The 17,197-nt window shown below is 39.9% G+C and overlaps 1 protein-coding gene across 1 annotated transcript; it reads left to right on the top strand.

Annotated features, from left to right (window-relative positions):
• Nucleotides 1-2,839: 2,839 nt before the first annotated feature.
• Nucleotides 2,840-17,137, top strand: NSUN7 (NOP2/Sun domain family, member 7; the record flags this gene model as incomplete). The annotated part of the gene is made up of 11 exons (XM_008947342.1): nt 2,840-3,152; nt 3,529-3,587; nt 5,842-5,972; nt 7,320-7,472; nt 8,725-8,908; nt 9,908-10,118; nt 10,736-10,879; nt 11,600-11,701; nt 12,208-12,325; nt 15,116-15,233; nt 16,847-17,137. Coding segments are annotated over exons 1-11 (1,824 nt in total), but the record flags the coding sequence as incomplete, so codon positions are not given.
• Nucleotides 17,138-17,197: the final 60 nt, after the last annotated feature.

Raw genomic sequence — 17,197 nt, 5'->3', positions numbered from 1 at the left:
GCCCGGCTGGGCGGGAGGGGTCAGCGGGAGGAGGACGAGGGGGTCCTGGGGTGGGCGGCAGGAGCCCCCTCAGGGGAAGGGAGCCCGGGGCTGCTGCTCAGGGGAAGCGCTTCGGCAGCCACCGCGCCCGCAACCTAAGGATTTTCCCCTTGTGAGCGACCTGTGAGTTGAAATGGCGCAGGGGACGGGTCTCGTGGGTGCCTTCTTTTCCTGAATTTCACTGACCTTTCATCCCTCCAGCTCAGTCAACTGAAGCCGGGGCCAGCACAGGCTTTGCGGTCCAATGGAGCTCAGTGTTAGACGCTTACATGAATGTTGAAAAGCAGGTATGGTCATGTATACTCATAAAATTAGTAAGACAAAAATTACAGTATATGACAGTATATCCTGTCAAAGATTTTCTGTTTGTTGGTGTATGAGGAGCCACGTCCATGTTTGCAGAGTCACTTTTCATGGATTCCTGGTCATGCGGACTGGTACTGGGTGGCCAGGCTGCCTGCCAGACCTGATACAGCACAAATGCTGTGGTAGTGCTCAGTTTTTCTCTTCTTCTGAACTGTATGTGTGGTAGCTGAAGAAGTAGGAGAAGTACCTGTGTTGGTATATAAACAGAGGAGTTAGTGGCTTTGGGGTTGTGTGTGTGGCAGTCCTTTGCTGTGCTGTGTAGTGAATAAATGGCATGATTCTATTCACCTGGGTTCATTAAGTCAGAGCTGGAGACATCCTTTAAGCTGAGTGTTTATAATACAGTAGCTGACTTCCTTGTTAAGTGAAGTTACATTTAAACTAGTTTTTATTTGCTGTTCACATGGATTTATGCAGTGTGCCACAAACACTGTATTTGTCTAGTGTTGTTAGTTTATAATTGCAAAACCATATGGTCTATAGACAGCTTCACTTGAGATATAACAGTCATATAAATGAACCCAATTTTTCTTTAATTCTGTTGGCAGGCATGCTGGCTAAAACAACAATGTATCTCTGGTATTGGGAAGCAGTAGTTAAAAATCTCTTACATATTTAAACCTGCTGGTCTTGAGACAGTTCTGTTTGGTGGGTATTCTGTGAGGGTAACTGACAGATACCTGGTGTGTTACTTTTTCCCAAATGGTTTAGGAAGAGAGGAAGAAGGTTACCTCAACTGTCTTGTTCAGGAGCTTCCTCAGAGCATGAGCACAAAGTCTTTATTCTGTCCCACCCGTGCTCTCTACAGGTGCTCTTCCAGTGGCTTTCCTGTTGGCTTCGTCTTAGATGTGTTGCGTGCTTCAAATACAGAGCCTGCCAGAGCAGCTGAGAGCTCCAGTCTTTGGAAAAAAAAGGTAGGAAAAAATATTTTGACCACCTCCAGGCCTCTTGACTTGCACTGCCCGGCTGTAAAGCAATAGTCCAGTTTTGTTCCCAGCCTCCTCTTTAGTTCCCATTCTGCTCTTTGAAACCTTCAGTCTTTCTATCTTTATTACTATTGTTTACATTTGGATAACAGTAACATGCTTCAGGAGTCTATCTGCATCCAAAATCCTGGTGATTTCAGTAGAGAGTTTTGGATGCCCCTTTGTGCACACTGGGTACACAAGAAGCACCTTCTTTGCCTTGTGATGCTGCTGGTGTTGCTCACTGAACTGTGGTGCTGATCGTTTCCCTCAGTTTAGTGGATCAGGACTTGTTAGGAGAAGTGGGGAAGTACTCTCTTGTCTGCTCTCTGTGCTTTCACAACCAATATAGTTTTGAGATAGGTGTTTGCTGCTCAAAAGCTGCTACAAGCTGTGCTGTTAATCCTAAATATCCAGAACTATTTGCCAGCACCAGACCCATGCTTAGCTTCCTGTGAGAAAGCTGCTAAATTCCTCAACGGTTCTCTTGTATTATTCTTCCCCAGACAGGAAGACTCTTTTGTTTGTTTGTTTGTTTGTTATTAAGTCTTTGTGACCAAATTTGTCTTTGTTTAGCCCTCTTCTGAACATCTACATTGACTTCTCAGCCACCAGGCATTGTCATAAATGCATGCTACAGCAACCAGAGCAAGCAGGGTAGATCCAAGCACTGTGGGGGACGTAGTTTAAGTAGGCTTTATGGGAAACTTAAGCATATTTTTGGATTCAGCTAACACTGTGGCTTTTTATTTTTGTGAAACTCTATTCCACCTCTGGGGAAGGCAATTTTTATTTTATTGTTTATGTAAGATGTGTAGAAAATTCCAGAAACATACATGGTCTGGATAATCTCTTCAGGGATGGTCAGAATGGACTTCCTGGTTTTAAAATCGTGCTGTTTAGGTGACACATTAAATAGATAAACACCCAGGTGATCTCTGTTATCCAGCTTTGGGAAGAGATGTGCAGTTTAGTGGACAAACATGTGAAATTCACTGCAACTCTTTTCAAAATGGTTCTTCTCTGGCTGAGTTGAAATTTCTGTAGTGCATTTTTATAAAAGAGAATTCCTAGTAGGAGATACTGTCTGTATGCAATAGTAATGCTTCTTATTAGACACCAAAAAATCAAATCCCTGCATACAATCTGTTCAGGATACTTTGTTGTAAATCCCAACAGGCCTCTTGGAAACAAGTTAACCAGATTTGCATTAGTGAAGATAAATCTATTATAAATACTTCTGTAGTGTATGTCAGATGATAGATGCATAGAGGTATAGATGATATATGTATATACGTATTTGCAAGGTTAGAGCCTGAAAAAGAATATAAATTCTGTTGAAAACCTGAAAATGAAGGGATAAGTGTATTCTAGTGAAAGAAAATTTCATAATTCAATAGAAACTTTGTCTGTTTGTTTTCAGAAGCGCAGGATTGTGACTTTCGCTTACACACTCAGCAATTGGAAAAATGCCAGGTTCTGAGAGTAACTCAGTGTCTTCCCATGAAGGTGTTATAAATGATACTTCAGACGTGAGTGAAATGAAACTCTCAGATGAAGAAGGGTCAGTGGGAAAAGGAGCAATGGCTGTGCCTGAGAAGAACGGGTACCGCGACTCCGTGTACGCAAACGCAGCTCAGATTTTCCAAGGCATTCGCACTGCAAAGCCTGAAGACAGAACACTGCTGCGCTACGGAGGGGACTCGGCATCTCCCGTGCCGACTTGGAAAGATGAGCATTCCCAGCGTGCCTCTTACAAACTTGCTTTCAATGCTTTAAAATGTAAGTACAGAACTTTTCCAAGAATTGCCAACAGAAAGGATGCAGCAGGGAAAATATGGAGAACCCAAAGTGTTTATTTTCTGCCTGACAGCAGAAGTTCCAGGGAATGTTTTGGTAAACCACAGGTTACTATTAGACTGTGCATGGCTTCCAGATATTTACATACATATCTAAGTATTGTTAGCTTTTGTGAAATCAAACGTTTAAACTCTATACTTTATCATGTAAAGGAATTACATTTAATTTAGAGTTGTTAGTTTGTGGTTGAATTTGCCCTTAATTTTCATGATGTTTAAACGTCCATCTTTTTCTTTAGTGATTCCTAAGTTTTTCAGATTTCATGGCATAACTTACCAATATTGTCTTTTTTTTGCAGATCAAGATATTCTTGAAGAAATATTGTTAGATAGTTGTGTTTACCCATGCCAATCGATAGTAAGTGAACGTTTTTGTGAGGAAATAAATTTTCTAGCTTCTGAGTTGATGTAACTAGAACCTTTCCGAGTATTCTGCAACATCCTTCAAAACAGCATTTGTTGTTTTGAACTATATTGTAGCCTGGGACTGAAGTATTGCTGTCTAATTTTAAACAGTTGCCTTTAGTATCTATCTCCAAGTACTAGATGCGTTGTTTGAGAGATTCTTGGTGCACCCCCCTGCTGAGAATCAAAACCTTCAAAAAGAGAAGGTAGGAGAGTGAACTCCTCCTTGGTGCTTACTACAGTGTAATACATACTCAGTGGTGTTGTCCATGAGCCACTCCATGGCCTTGTGCTTCCCTTCCCAGCTCTGTCCCCTTGTGAGTGGGGAAAAAAAGTCATGTTCCCTTCCCTCCCATGTCTCTGGGAGTTGGGAAGCATGGAGTGAACCCCATCAGACAAACGAATGTCTTGATGTTTCATTTCCAGGGTCTCCTGAAAATCTAGAGCTGGCAGTGTAATCTGTGATTCCTTACAGTTTAGCCTTTGATGCCCTTGAAAATTTCAAGATAAATTTGAACTGATGTTATTTGTGGAGATTGATATGAGCAGGCAAATGAATTAACACATTTGATTTTTTGGTTTGTTTTTGTCAGGAAGACTTACGGGGTAACATTTTCTGTTTGGTGGTATTTCCCTGATAGCTGGAGTTTTATAGCTAATTTCAGTCATATTTGTGGTAAGGTAAGAATTTCAAAGGCATAAGATCTATAGGAATTTCATGAAAAGCAGACAAGAGTAACAGAAGTGCTGTTAATTACTGTGTCTAAGAAGATGTTGCCTGGTTTAAACATTTAGTCAGGGGAAGGAGATGTTATGAGTATCCCAAGTGCAGGATGGTGATTATATGCTGAGCTTAATAGTTGTTGTAGACCAAAGAATCCCATAAGAGATAAATTGACAGACAGGAAGTGTTTGTTAGCTTAGCTGTTCAAGGAATTACTTGATGAGGAGAAAATTATTTCAAAATTTAAATTCTGATATCATTAAAAGTCGTTAGGATAGAGAATATTATCTGTGTGTATGGAAACTATTTTTAATTTTGATGAGCTAGATATACAACTTTTAAGCTGTGCATTTAAGTTTAAAAAAACTTCTTTGTTATTTTGCTAACTCTCCATGAGGAATTAGTTTCATATTCTTACAAAAAAGTATTTAATTGGCATTTTTAATGCCTCTTACTTACAGCAAGACTGCTGTTTGATGTCAGAAATTGGTCTGGGTTGGAAAGGACCTTAAATATCATCTAGTTCCAGCACCCTGCCATGGGCAGGGACACCTCCCACTAGACCAGGTTGTTCACAGTCCTGTCCAACCTGACCTTGAATACTTCCAGGGATGGGGCATCCATAGCTTCCCTGGGCAACTTGTTCACGTGTCTCGCCACCCTCACAGTGAAGAGCTTCTTCTTACTGTCTAATCTGAATCTACCCTCTTTCAGTTTAAAGTCATTCCTCCTCTCTTTTCCCTACGAGCCCTTGTGAAAAGTCCCTCCCCAGCTTGCTTGTAGGGCCCCTTCAGATACTGGAAGGCTGCTATAAGGTCTCCTCAGAGCCTTCCCTTCTCCAGGCTGAAAAACCCCAATTCTCTCAGCCTGTCCTCACAGGAGAGGTGTTCCAGCCCTTTGATCATCTTTGTGGCCCCCCTCTGGACCTGCTCCAACAGGTCCATGTCCTTGTATTGGGGTCCCCAGAGCTGGACACGGTACTCCATGTGGGGTCTCACAAGAGCGGGGTAGAGGATGACAATCACCTCCCTCAGCCTGCTGGCCACACTTCTTTTGATGCAGCCCAGGATACAGTTGGCCTTCTGGGCTTCCCTCACACACTGTCAGCTCATATTCAGTTTTTCGTCTGCCTGCACCAAGTGATTCTCCTCAGACCCGCTCTCAGTCCATTCTCCTCTACTCTCCTCAGCCTGTATGGGTGTTTGGCATTGCCCCAGTCCAGATGCAGGACCTTGCACTTGGCCTTGTTGAACCTCATGAGGTTGGCTTGTGCCCACCCCTCCAGCCTGTCCAGGTCCCTCTGGATGGCCTCCCTTCCCTCCAGCGTGTTGACTGCAGCACAGGGTTTGGCCAACCTGCTGAGGGTGCACTCGCTCCCGCTGTGCCTGTAGCTGACAGAGGCGCTAGGCAGGGACAAAGACCCTTTGCAGAAGTAAGGCATGCTTTGTGTCATTGCCTCTCTCCAGTTGCTTTTCTGTTGCAGCCAGATGAATTAACCAGCTTGCTTGTTGTGATGCTTCATGACTTACAAGACAGAAAGTTTCAAGCACGAGAAATTTTTGATGAAGAGGAACCTATAGCAGAAGTTAAGAAAATAGAGCATTATCTATACAGGTATACATGCTGAGAACTTTTTTTAGAATGATAAAATAATTTAGATTGGAAAAGACCTTTATGACTATTTGAGTCCAACTGTTAATTTGACACTGAGAAGTCCACCTTGAAATCATGTCTCTAAGTGCCACATATACACATATTTTAAATGCGTCCAGGGATGGTGACTCCACCACTTCCCTGGTCAGCCTGTTCCAGTGCTTGATAACCCTTCTGGTGAAGAATTTTTTTCCTAATATCCAACCTAAACCTCCCCTGGTGCAACTTGAGGCATTTCCACTCATTTCGAGGCTCAACAAACCCAGTTTCTTCAGCTGTTCCTCACAAGACCTGTGCTCTAGACCCTTCACCAGCTTTGTTGCCCTTCTCTAGAACCACTCCAGCACCTCTGTGTCCTGATTGTAGTGAGGGGCCCAAAACTGAACATGGTATTTGAGGTGTGGCCTCACCAGTGTCACATACAGGGGGCCACACACGTCCCTAGTCCTGCTGGTCACACTACTGATAGAAGCCGGGATGCTCTTGTCCTCTTGGCAATACTTCTGTTCTGGAACTTTTGTTAAATATTTATCATTTTAAGTAATTAGGAGAAAAAAAAAAAGTGGGTATGTAAAAGAAACATTGTAAGTAGCATTCAAGTATTTCTTTCTTCAGCCTGTTGATGAACTCAGCAAGGCATTTGTTGGGCAAAATTGTGTTGCTGCTGGATTTCAAACAGCCCAAAAAGTTCACGACTATTTTAAGCGCAGGATATTCCTGTAGGGCAGTAAGTAACATACCTTGACATCTGAAGTAGGTCACCAGCAATTTTTATTTGATTTGAAGTGTTGCGTATCAAGATCATGCATAAAGCTTGTAGGAAGCAGACTGAGAATATTCCTCTGAAATTTTTACATAACAATAATAATGACTCCTAGGTGCCATCACACTTGCATTGTTTCTGTACACATTTAGAGCTCAGCTTTCATCAAGTGCTCATTCTGCATGTATGTGTATCTAGATCATCAAACATACAGAAAAATCTGATTGTGGTATTCCAGATTGCAAAACAGGCTTTTTTTTTTAGCTTTCTGAAAAAAATTGACATATTTGGGATTCATCTGTCTTAATTACAGTCCCTTGTGCATTTAATTAAACTACTCTGAGCTACATGCTGTGACCTTGCATCTACCATTGCTTGAGGTAGAAAATGTCCTGTAACTGTGTTCTCTGTAACCGCATGCAAAATGAGGCCTCACATTTGGTTTTGGTGTTTGAGCAAGACAGTATTGTAATAGAAATGTTGGGAGTTAATAGCCAATGTAAATATTTGTAAAACTCACTAAACTTGTGACTATGTTTTTATAGTTTTAGGACCAAATTGGCAGCTGCACTAGCCAGATACCGCATCAAACATGATGCTCTTTCAATTGAACATGTTCTACCAGAAACTATACGGAAGCAGGAACAAAGGGCTTCTGCTTTACCTTTATGTGTTTGGATAAACACATTTAAAACCAGGTAAGGTCTTTAAAGAATCATCTAATATTGACGTTTTTACATATGAAGCGGTATAGTTTACTACGTACTTGGTTTAGAATCTGCAGGTTATACTATTACCAGGAATTTAAGTTTCTTAGAGTAAATTCTGCTTAGTCCAGTGCATTATGTTAGTAGTTTTTACATATTGCAGTAATGGTGTTCCTAATATGTAAGAAAGTTGTGAAGCAGTTTTTCTTATTATTCTGTTGCTTGTGTGGGTCTTTCACCCAATAACGTTAGAGAAAAAAACTATATGGGTGAGTAAATTCTGTGATGAAAAACAGAAAAAACTTATTTAAAAGTGGGTATATTACTGTAAGCTGTAACACTGGCAAATGGTGTTAAAGATAGATACAATACTTAATACTGGTGTTTATTCTGTAAGGATAGTGTTAACTTGAAATAAAAATACAGTTTTAAAAATTCTTATATTCAGTGGGCTACTGTGTATGTAACAGTGGTGTTCCCAGTTCTGCACTAAGTGATACGTGAACCATACCACGTTACCCTGTTACCTCTTTTCTTAGACAACTAATCCATTTTATTAAGTTTTCAATAATTTTGTTTTCCTACTCTTTTCTTGGACCAGTGTTTTGTACTCAGGTTACAGGCTCTTCAAACAGAGCAGGTGTCTTACTCTGGTTGTGATTTTGCAACCCTTAAATAAGACTGAACTAAAAGCTGCTGCATTGAGCCTATGTTTGATGTACCATACAAGCTTATGGCACTGTCTGAAACTGCATTTCAACAAACAAGTCATGGTGTATGTACCTTTAAATCTTTATATTTGAATTGCAAACCTCAGCTTTTTGTCTTCATTATACTTACACTAGGATTTTTTCAGTTATCAGCCATTAAATTCATCGGCGAGCTGGGGTAAATTGAAAGCAATTGAAAGAACTAAACTGCTCCGGCAGCAAATTTGCTACAGTGTCTTCTGAGCACAGGGACATTTACATTTTGATGCTTTGAATCATCCTCTAGAAACAAACATCTTCATTAATTTTATCAGTCTTATTAATTTAATTATTTCAAAACAGAACTTGTATGCCTAAAATAGAGTTCCTCTCCTGCATTAGGCAGTATTGCATTTTATGTATGTATGTATTCACACATATGTATATTTACATACACTAAAAAAATGGAAGGCAAAAATCCGTATAATCAGTGTAATCTATATTGCTTCAGTAACTATTCTGTATTTACTGGTCGTATATATTTATGTTAACAGCCTTCAAGATGTTTTTGGAGATTTGAAGAAGGAGGGGTTCACAAGAGTTGCGTCTGTGTCAGACTTCAACCATTATACCTACTGTGTGGACCAGCACTGCCACGATGTATTGTTTTTTCCCTCCTCTCATAAAGAAGAACTGCTTCATTTAGATCTTTTTGCAGATTGTAAACTCTTACTGCAGGTGAGTTGGTGTCACCCTTGAATAACAAGATCTGCAAACTAAAATAATGTTTTGTGTTAGAATGAGGTCGTGTCTTGTGCGACTGTCCTGTTAAATCAGTCAGGCAGCAACATACTTGCAAAAGTGTTGGGATGTGGGCAAAGATTCTTGAGTGCTCAGCAGAAACATTTCAAAGGGCATTTTCACTCAATGCTTACTATTTTCTTGAACTAGACATGCCAGCCTCATAGGTCACCAGAACAAATTCTGGGTATTACTACTTAAGAGTATTCAAAGTGAGGAAGCAGAACCCTCAAACCCTCTGTTTCTGCATGGTGGGGTAGGGTGGTACTTGAATGGAAAGGTTTAAGTTTTTTTTTCCCCCCCTAACACACTATTTTTGCCAGATTCTGTGCAAAACTTGGTCCACATGGTCCACATCTTCACTTTTTGCCATTTTATGTAATTTGATGGAGATAATGTTTGATAATCAGTCTCTCTCCTCAGCATCTGTAGTATGAGATTATTTACTCATGTAAACATGCTTTTTGCATTCAACTCTGCCTCTGTTCAGATTTCAGCAAAATCTTATGTGTTGATCTGTAAGGGCGTGGTTTCTCTGATAATTACCTTCACAAGCTGTGTGAATAGTTCTGCATTTCTCTGTTAAGATGCCTCCGAGGATGTATTTTGCGTATTGTGGCCTACATTTGTCTTTCCTGGGACTGGCTGTCCCTAAGAGTTCCTCCTTATGGGGATGGTATGCACTTCACATTTCTTTTCACCTGTAGGTATTGAGCTTTCTTATGCATTACTTAGAATTAAATTAAATTTAGTGAGTTTAACTTAGTAAGATGCTTGGTTTTATACTTCAATTCCATATTAACAACTGCCCATGATTAGTTACTCTCCTCCCTTCTTTCTAGTTTGTCATGAAAACAATGAAATGCTTTCCCAGTTAGGAAAGTTGGCACTCACAGAAACCAAATGAGTTGCTTGTTTTCTGTCATTGTTTTCTAGGACAAGTCTCGCAGCCTGGCTGTGCACTCTGCCCAGGCACTCCTGAGGACAGAGGATGATGTTATAGTGGCTCACGTAGGCTCCCATCTGACCATTGCCCATATGTCAGCACTGACAATCCACACGCTGTCCAGAATTTTTGTTTGTGGTGTAAAGTCTTCAGCAAAAGAGGCTGAACTGAGGAACTTGTTCAGTCACATGGGATGTAAAAGTAGGTGTTAAAACGGTTGGTATGCATGAAGTATTGTAATGTAGGTATTTGTGATTTCTATAAATATGACATAACTCTATCAGGATTCAGAAATCTTGTTTGAAGATTTGGGGAGGGCAGTAACATCTTACTTCTAGCCACGAGGTGAACTGACAACTCTTCAGCTACAATCAAGTTAATAAAAGGTTGCAGATCAACCATCATATATGCAGGCTCCCGAAATGTGAGGGTGAAGTTTTCCATCTATGTATTTATTGCATAATGGTTGGTGTAGCTGGTGGCTCAGGAACTTTTGGGTCCATTTATTGTTGCCTTCAGTCTGGTTTTCACCTGAGAGTGTTAATCCGAAACGTGTGCACTTCTGCAGTTTATCCAGAGGACACAATCAGGACAGAATGCAGCGGGACCCTGGGACCCCCATTAGCAGAGCTTTCAGTGGAGAATGCTGAAGTCCAGTCCTTTAATCTGTTTGAAGTCAGTGGGGCATGCTTTGGAGGATCTGTGGCTCTATGAAAGTCTGTCTAACACCACAGTCTCCTCACCTTTATCATACTAAAATTAGGCAGGGTTGCTTGCTTGTAGAACTGTTGATTTTTTCCCTTTTTTTTTTTTTTCAGACATTCAGTTGTTACATGAAGACTTCATTGAGATTGAACCAACAGATCTGAGACTTGAAAAGGGAAAAGTTGTTTTGCTGCTACCACAATGTTCTGGGCTGGGTGTTGGCAATCCAATAGACTTTATTCTAAATGAACGTGGAGGTAACTTCTGGCAGAATAGCTAGCGCATGCTTTCTGGTAGAAGTAGTATTCAAGTATTGTGCTCTGGACATCATAGCTGCTTCAGTAATTTTGTAAAATAGCTGTCCTTTTATAGTTTTAACTACTATAAAACATATATATTCAATAACTTTCATAACTCTGTAAGTGTAACGTACATGCAGTCCACTATGAAATGAAAGAGAATAAACACAGATAATTTTTCCATACAAAGTGACCAAGAATGTATTTGGCCTAACTAGGGTTATCAATTAGGGAAAAAATCTTTCTAGGTGGCACTGATGGATTAAGAGTGTTTCTGAAAGGCAATTTCAAGTCCATAGTATGAAATCTGAGGGTTATTCGAGAGAGCAGGGTGTATATAACCTTTCTTTTAAAGTAAAAAGACTCGAGGTAGAAAATTTATTTCAAGATACCAATGAGTATGTATAATTTTCCCTTGATTCCTTTCCTTTATTGTTTGCTTGTAAAAATCTGTTCACTGTACAATTTTCATTAAATAAAAAGAATTAAAAGGCAGGAGTAATTACAGGTAAATAGGGACAGAAGCAGCACGTAGGCATTCTTTAGCATTGTAGCTCATAAAACCTACCTTCCCACTGCACTAGTAATAATCTGTTGCCAAAGCATTTTCTGCAAATAAATGAATTTTAAGACACTAACATAAATTGCATGAATAAATCTACATCTTTTTGCATTTAGATGCAGGATTGCTAAGGGACATTTTCCAAGGATCTGTGTCTGAGGATAAACTCCGTGTTCTGGCTGAGAGGCAGCTGTGTGAGTTGATGCATGCAATGACATGTAAGTGTGCTAGCTCTTGGATTTCTGGGAACACCTCTACTGCCAGTTCCATCGTACTGCCACCAGTTTTTATGTCGTTAAAACATGCACTGATTACTCTATTAGTTAACAGTAAGTGTATATCCAAACCCCCTAAGTAGTGATCTCCTCAAGTTTCAAGGTGTATCTGTGTCCTAGTATTCACCAGCCATTAACAACCGTCAGCACTGCAGAGAACTGGCTCAGCCAGACTCCTGTGGCAGCGTGCTGCCACTGGCTTCTCCTCTCCTTTTGGTAGCTGTGTGAAAAGACTGAACGCAGCCTGAATTTTTGCTGAAATCTGCAAATAGTTGAAGACATTTTAATTATTAAAACCCACTAGAGATTGGATACTAATGTGTGCAGGAAGATATGTTTTATTGGTAAAAATGACCTCCACATGGAATTTTTATGCTTCTTTCAGCTCTTACTAAGCCACTGTGTGTATGAAGAATTTGAACAGTAGAAAAAATCTGTTTGTTTTGTAGTTAACAACGTACAAGGTATTGTTTACTGTACTTGTTCGATTTACCCAGAGGAAAATGAACTAGTAGTGAAAAAAGCCCTGGAATCTGGAGTGGAAGGAAATAAAGTACAATCATATAGGTATGGAATGAGTCATTTTGTCTCTAGAAATATTAAATCGTAGCATTATTTTTATCCTTGACTGATCTATGTCTTGCATTAGATTAACAAAATTTTTTTTTGCTGCCTTGCAGTCTGTTCCTTTTGATGTTAGGAGAGTACTAAGTAGCATCCTCTTGACTAATTTTCATCTAGTATTTTTGCTCCCATCTGAAATCAAGATGGGAGGAAAGCCTCACTAGTTGGAAATAATACTGTGGTGAGCTTCTGGTAGAGCTGTTGCTTTCATCCTATCATTATTCAGAGAATGATGATAGTTTCAGATAAAACAGAGACTAGAATTCAGGGAACTTGCTAGCATGCTCTCAGCTTCTCACCTAGAGTGATCAAAGGAGAAAGAAACCAAGTCTTAAAATGTGAGAATAATAATAGAAGAATAAGAACCTCTGTTGTAGGATTCCTCATCCATGTACTCAGATGAGTGACTTCTGGGGGGCCAGGTTATGGTAATAGAACATCCTGTACCATCGTAACAAATACAAATATGTATGAAAAAAGTGTTTCTGTATTTTATATGTAGTTAAAACCTTTCAGCTGTCACCCCCGTCAGCTGGAGCAACTGTTAAAAGACTGAGGGGTACATTCAGGATTTTCCTTTCCCAGTAGATAAATGGAAGCAGTTGGCACTTGCTTGCACATAGATATAAAAGCGTTTATGGACTCCTGCTGTACATTGTTTTCCTTTGTGATTTGAAATTGTGTGACCTCTGTCATGTCTTGACCTCTATGCAGCTATCGCTTTATGGGGAGAACCAGGGGAACCTTGGAACATAACAGTCTCTGAATTATTTGAACACAAATAATACATCAATGCAATTTACAGATTATAAACAATTTATATTTTTTAAGAATGATTTTTTTCCCCTGAGCTTTTATTTTTCCAGAAAAAAAAATTGCCTCTTGTCTACAACACTTCCACTCCCCCCAAAGCCAAAACAAAATCTATTCAGTGTTTTGCAGGAACTTGTGAAACTTGTCATACCACCAAATTAACACTTTCACTTCCACATACAAGGGGATCTCATATGGTAAGAAAGGGAGAGTAAAACTATTTGCAGACCTGAGCAAATTTGTGACTGAAGAGTGAACTTCATAAATGACAATTCCAGAGTTAGTTCCTCCTCTGCTGTCATGCACATACCTTGGATGGCACAGTTCTTGCTGCAATGAAGCTGAGGGGAACCAGCATCAACAGTGGTAATAGAGCACCATAAATAATACAGTGCATGTGATCGTGCTCATCTTAAGATAAAAGCTCAAGCTGTTTAGGATACATGTACTGCTTACAACAGTTCCTTGTATACCTTCCTTAGAATTAATTAGGTAACCTGCCTCACTGACAGAATGCAGGATAGAATGAAAAGCTGTTGCAGAATTACTAGCCAGTGTTCACAGGACTGTCTTTGAGAGGCAGGTGATACCAAGAGAACAACCTCTGTGATCATCACAGATCTACTGATCATTACTTGTCTTTGCCAATAAAATGGAGGGCTTTCAAGAAGCTGGTTGTGTTTACGTGTAAATCTTTTGGAATTACTCTGCAGTCCTGACGCAAAATAAGGCTGTGCTGGAATTTGGGGTCATACATCTGGTCTTAGGGCTGTGAAGTTGTAAAGGTGATTTCAAACACGTACCCACTGTTTAAGCTGACCTTACCTTAAGGATACGACAGTTCATAGCAAAGGCTTTGTCTGTCAAATTTCAGCTAATTTCTGCATCAACTTTCAGGGTCAGACTACCCTTTAAAGGGGTTCCTAGTAACAGTAATCTGCACATATCAATCAGAATAAAGATTATCACTTTCTGGCACCAAATCTAAAAGGAAAAATTTCCTACGTGTCATAGGATATAGATTTTTATTTAGTAGCTCAAGGAGGACGTGAGCCTTGTAGTGTGTTTTACCACATTCCAAGGGACATATGGCAAATCCAGATTACAGTGAGAACTTGGGAACAAACAGGTTTGTAGGCTTCCCACTAGAAGTGGACTAGTCAGCCACCTCGGGGTGTTCCTTACCAATACTGAATGCGTTTCTCCATGACCATCTTTGAATAAAGCTCTGTCTCAAGAGGATCAGTGGGGCACTGAGGAGGGGCTGTCTCTTACAGTCCTCAGCCATACGAAGAGGAGGGGCTTATACTTCAAAAAGGAGATTTTTGAAGGTGTTTTTCTGCACTGCAACAGCTAAGTACTAGTTCAGCAGCCTTATGAGCCAAGTTCTTGAGGCCTCTTTGTAACAGCTAGGGGTGACTGGAATACAGGGAGAATGTGAGAAAAGGCTAGTTCTTCCTTCCTCACTGATGCACTGCAAGACTCTAAATTTGAAAAACCTATTACAAATAGGTGATATTTTCTAACCTAAGATACATTATTTATTATGAGTATGTTATTACAAGCGTAACAAGTCAACACTTCTGCCTTTTCTGTGTACTGCCTAAGTGTTTTCAGAGCATTCCCCAACTTCATGGTCAGCTTGATAATTTAGTAATTGCAGACTTTAGAAGGAGCCTAGCTGTTTATTATGTTAATATACTTAATTATTGGGGGGAAAAAAGGGAATTACTGGAAAAAATAAATTCTAGAAAGATGAATTCTCATGCTTTCCTTTAATTGTAGTTTTTTTTTAAATGAAGATAAGGCTGTATAGGACTGTCATCGAAAGACATAATTTGGAAGTTACTGTTAAGGATATAAAAGGAAATACACAAGGATATATTAAGTGTTATTTTCTGGTCATTTATTTTTTTACAGGCTTATTCCTCCTGTTTTTTCTACTTGCTCAAATCAAGAGGCTTCCACTGATATTTTTTTCAAAATAGAGCCATCAGAAATTTCCAGTGGCTGTTTTCTAGCTATTCTAGAAAGGGAGGTAAGCTAACACAACTACCATTTAAAAACATTTCACAGAAAAAAGAATATTGCCATTTTCCACAAAAGAATATATGAAGTAAAATATATTTTAAAAAATCCTGGCTGTTCTTTAGTTGTCTTAAAAACAAAGAATAGGGGAGCAGCTGAAATGTGCCACTCCTATAGCTTTACACTGAGCACAGCTCTCTCCAGCACGTGCCTTTTCTGCTGGAGTCGTTCCTGATCAGTCTCTTGGTCCAGGTCAGTGCTGGGAACCCTACAGGAAACGCACTGCTGGGTCACACCTTGGAATGCCATACACAGCTTGATCAGACTCATGATAAATGGTGTCTAGCAAAGTTTGTCTGTGCCACCAAGGTTTTCCAGTATCCAAGCAGACAGTGTCACCTGTAGGGATTGAAGACTTCATTATAATTTCAATAAAATGGGTACAAATATGTTTCCTTCCAAAACTTGGGCATATGCAAATCTGGCTTGAAAGGCAGGGGAGCTTTTGCTGAGCAAATGGAAAAACCTTGGTGCAATTCCCAAGGAAAGGCCTTAAAGGATGAGTTTGCATCTTGGAGCATCAACATTTTCCTCTCGTGTCTCAGAAAAGTAGAACTTTTTTTCACTAAAACAGGAAGGAGGGGAGCTAATTAGAATTTCATTGAAAATTAAAGATATGAGATCTTATTTGGTTGTTCGTTATCACTTCCCGTCATACTGCAATTATAGTGCTTGAAAGAAGCTTGTGTCTTGGGGGAAATTAAAGAAGATGGTCTTATTAAGTGAATCACACGTGAAAAGCCATTCATGTTATCTATTATTGACTCATTTCTTTTCAGTGGGAAATATTTTTTTAACCTGGCTTCTTGACTTGTAGTTAATCATGCTGCTTCTACCCACCTACCACGCTGTCTTCCCTCCAGAGAAGGAAACACTTATTTTAGGTAGCTGATTTGAATAATTTTTTAGTCAATTTCTAATGCACAGAAGCAATTGCTCCTATGGCTATTTTTTAGGTGATTCTGGAAATGAACATTTTCTACAAGGCAGAAAAAACATGTACTTGTAATTCAAACTGAAATTTCTGGTTTACAGAACCCTTCTTCTTGGCTACTGGTAAATGGTTTCTTCCCCATTGCTTCCCTTTACATAGTTGGACCTGGTTCCTAGTTAATCTAGTTTGAGAGTTCCTTGCTTATATATTATGAGCAAGGATTCTCATTATCATGAAAATGATTTACATTTAATATTATTGATAATACTTCTATATTTGAGTAACTGTTTGAGACACAGGCATATACATATGTATATATGCATGTCATTACAGTTACGTTACAGAGCAAGTCCATGGGGGAGACATGTAGTACCATGTCCAAAATTCAGTTTCAGGCAAGAGTCCCCAAAAAGCAAATGCTCAGATATTCTTTTACACAATAGTCATGTTCTCAATTTTGTGAATAAATAGCTCGGATAGCGTTTATCACATGTGATGTGAGCCTTTCTGCTAGATTGTGCCTTACTTTTCTTGTGGAGTAAATTCTGAGGAATCTGGATTTCAAGTACCAAGTTTGCAGCTCTGTGTTGTACCTTGGATTCATTGTTGTTCCCTTTTGAAATTTTCAGAAAGATTCTTCTGAGAACATGTCTGTTGGAGACATTTTGGCTTGTGCTGCAGCAAAAGGACCACTAGACGGTGGTGTAGAAAAACCCAAGAAAGAGAAGAAAAAGCAGAAAGCAACACAACGTAGATGGAATATCACTGGTAGCGGTAGAGAGCCAAAGACTGCACAGGTCCTTCACCATGTTAAGGCTGAAGTTCCCATGTCTAGAGCAGTCAGTAACATACAGCAGAAGAGTGTGAATCGAGGAAAACCCCGTGCTGAGGTGAAGAACTCCACCAAGCCCCTTTCAGAGGTGGTGCTGCCTAAGGCGCCGAGGCGCACGTGCCCCGTGCCAGCTGCGGGCGAGGCGCGC

The sequence above is a fragment of the Merops nubicus genome, unplaced genomic scaffold (assembly GCF_000691845.1).
Source record: "Merops nubicus isolate BGI_N331 unplaced genomic scaffold, ASM69184v1 scaffold21729, whole genome shotgun sequence".
NCBI lineage: Eukaryota > Metazoa > Chordata > Aves > Coraciiformes > Meropidae > Merops > Merops nubicus.
This window is presented reverse-complemented; position numbering and strand designations above follow the sequence as displayed.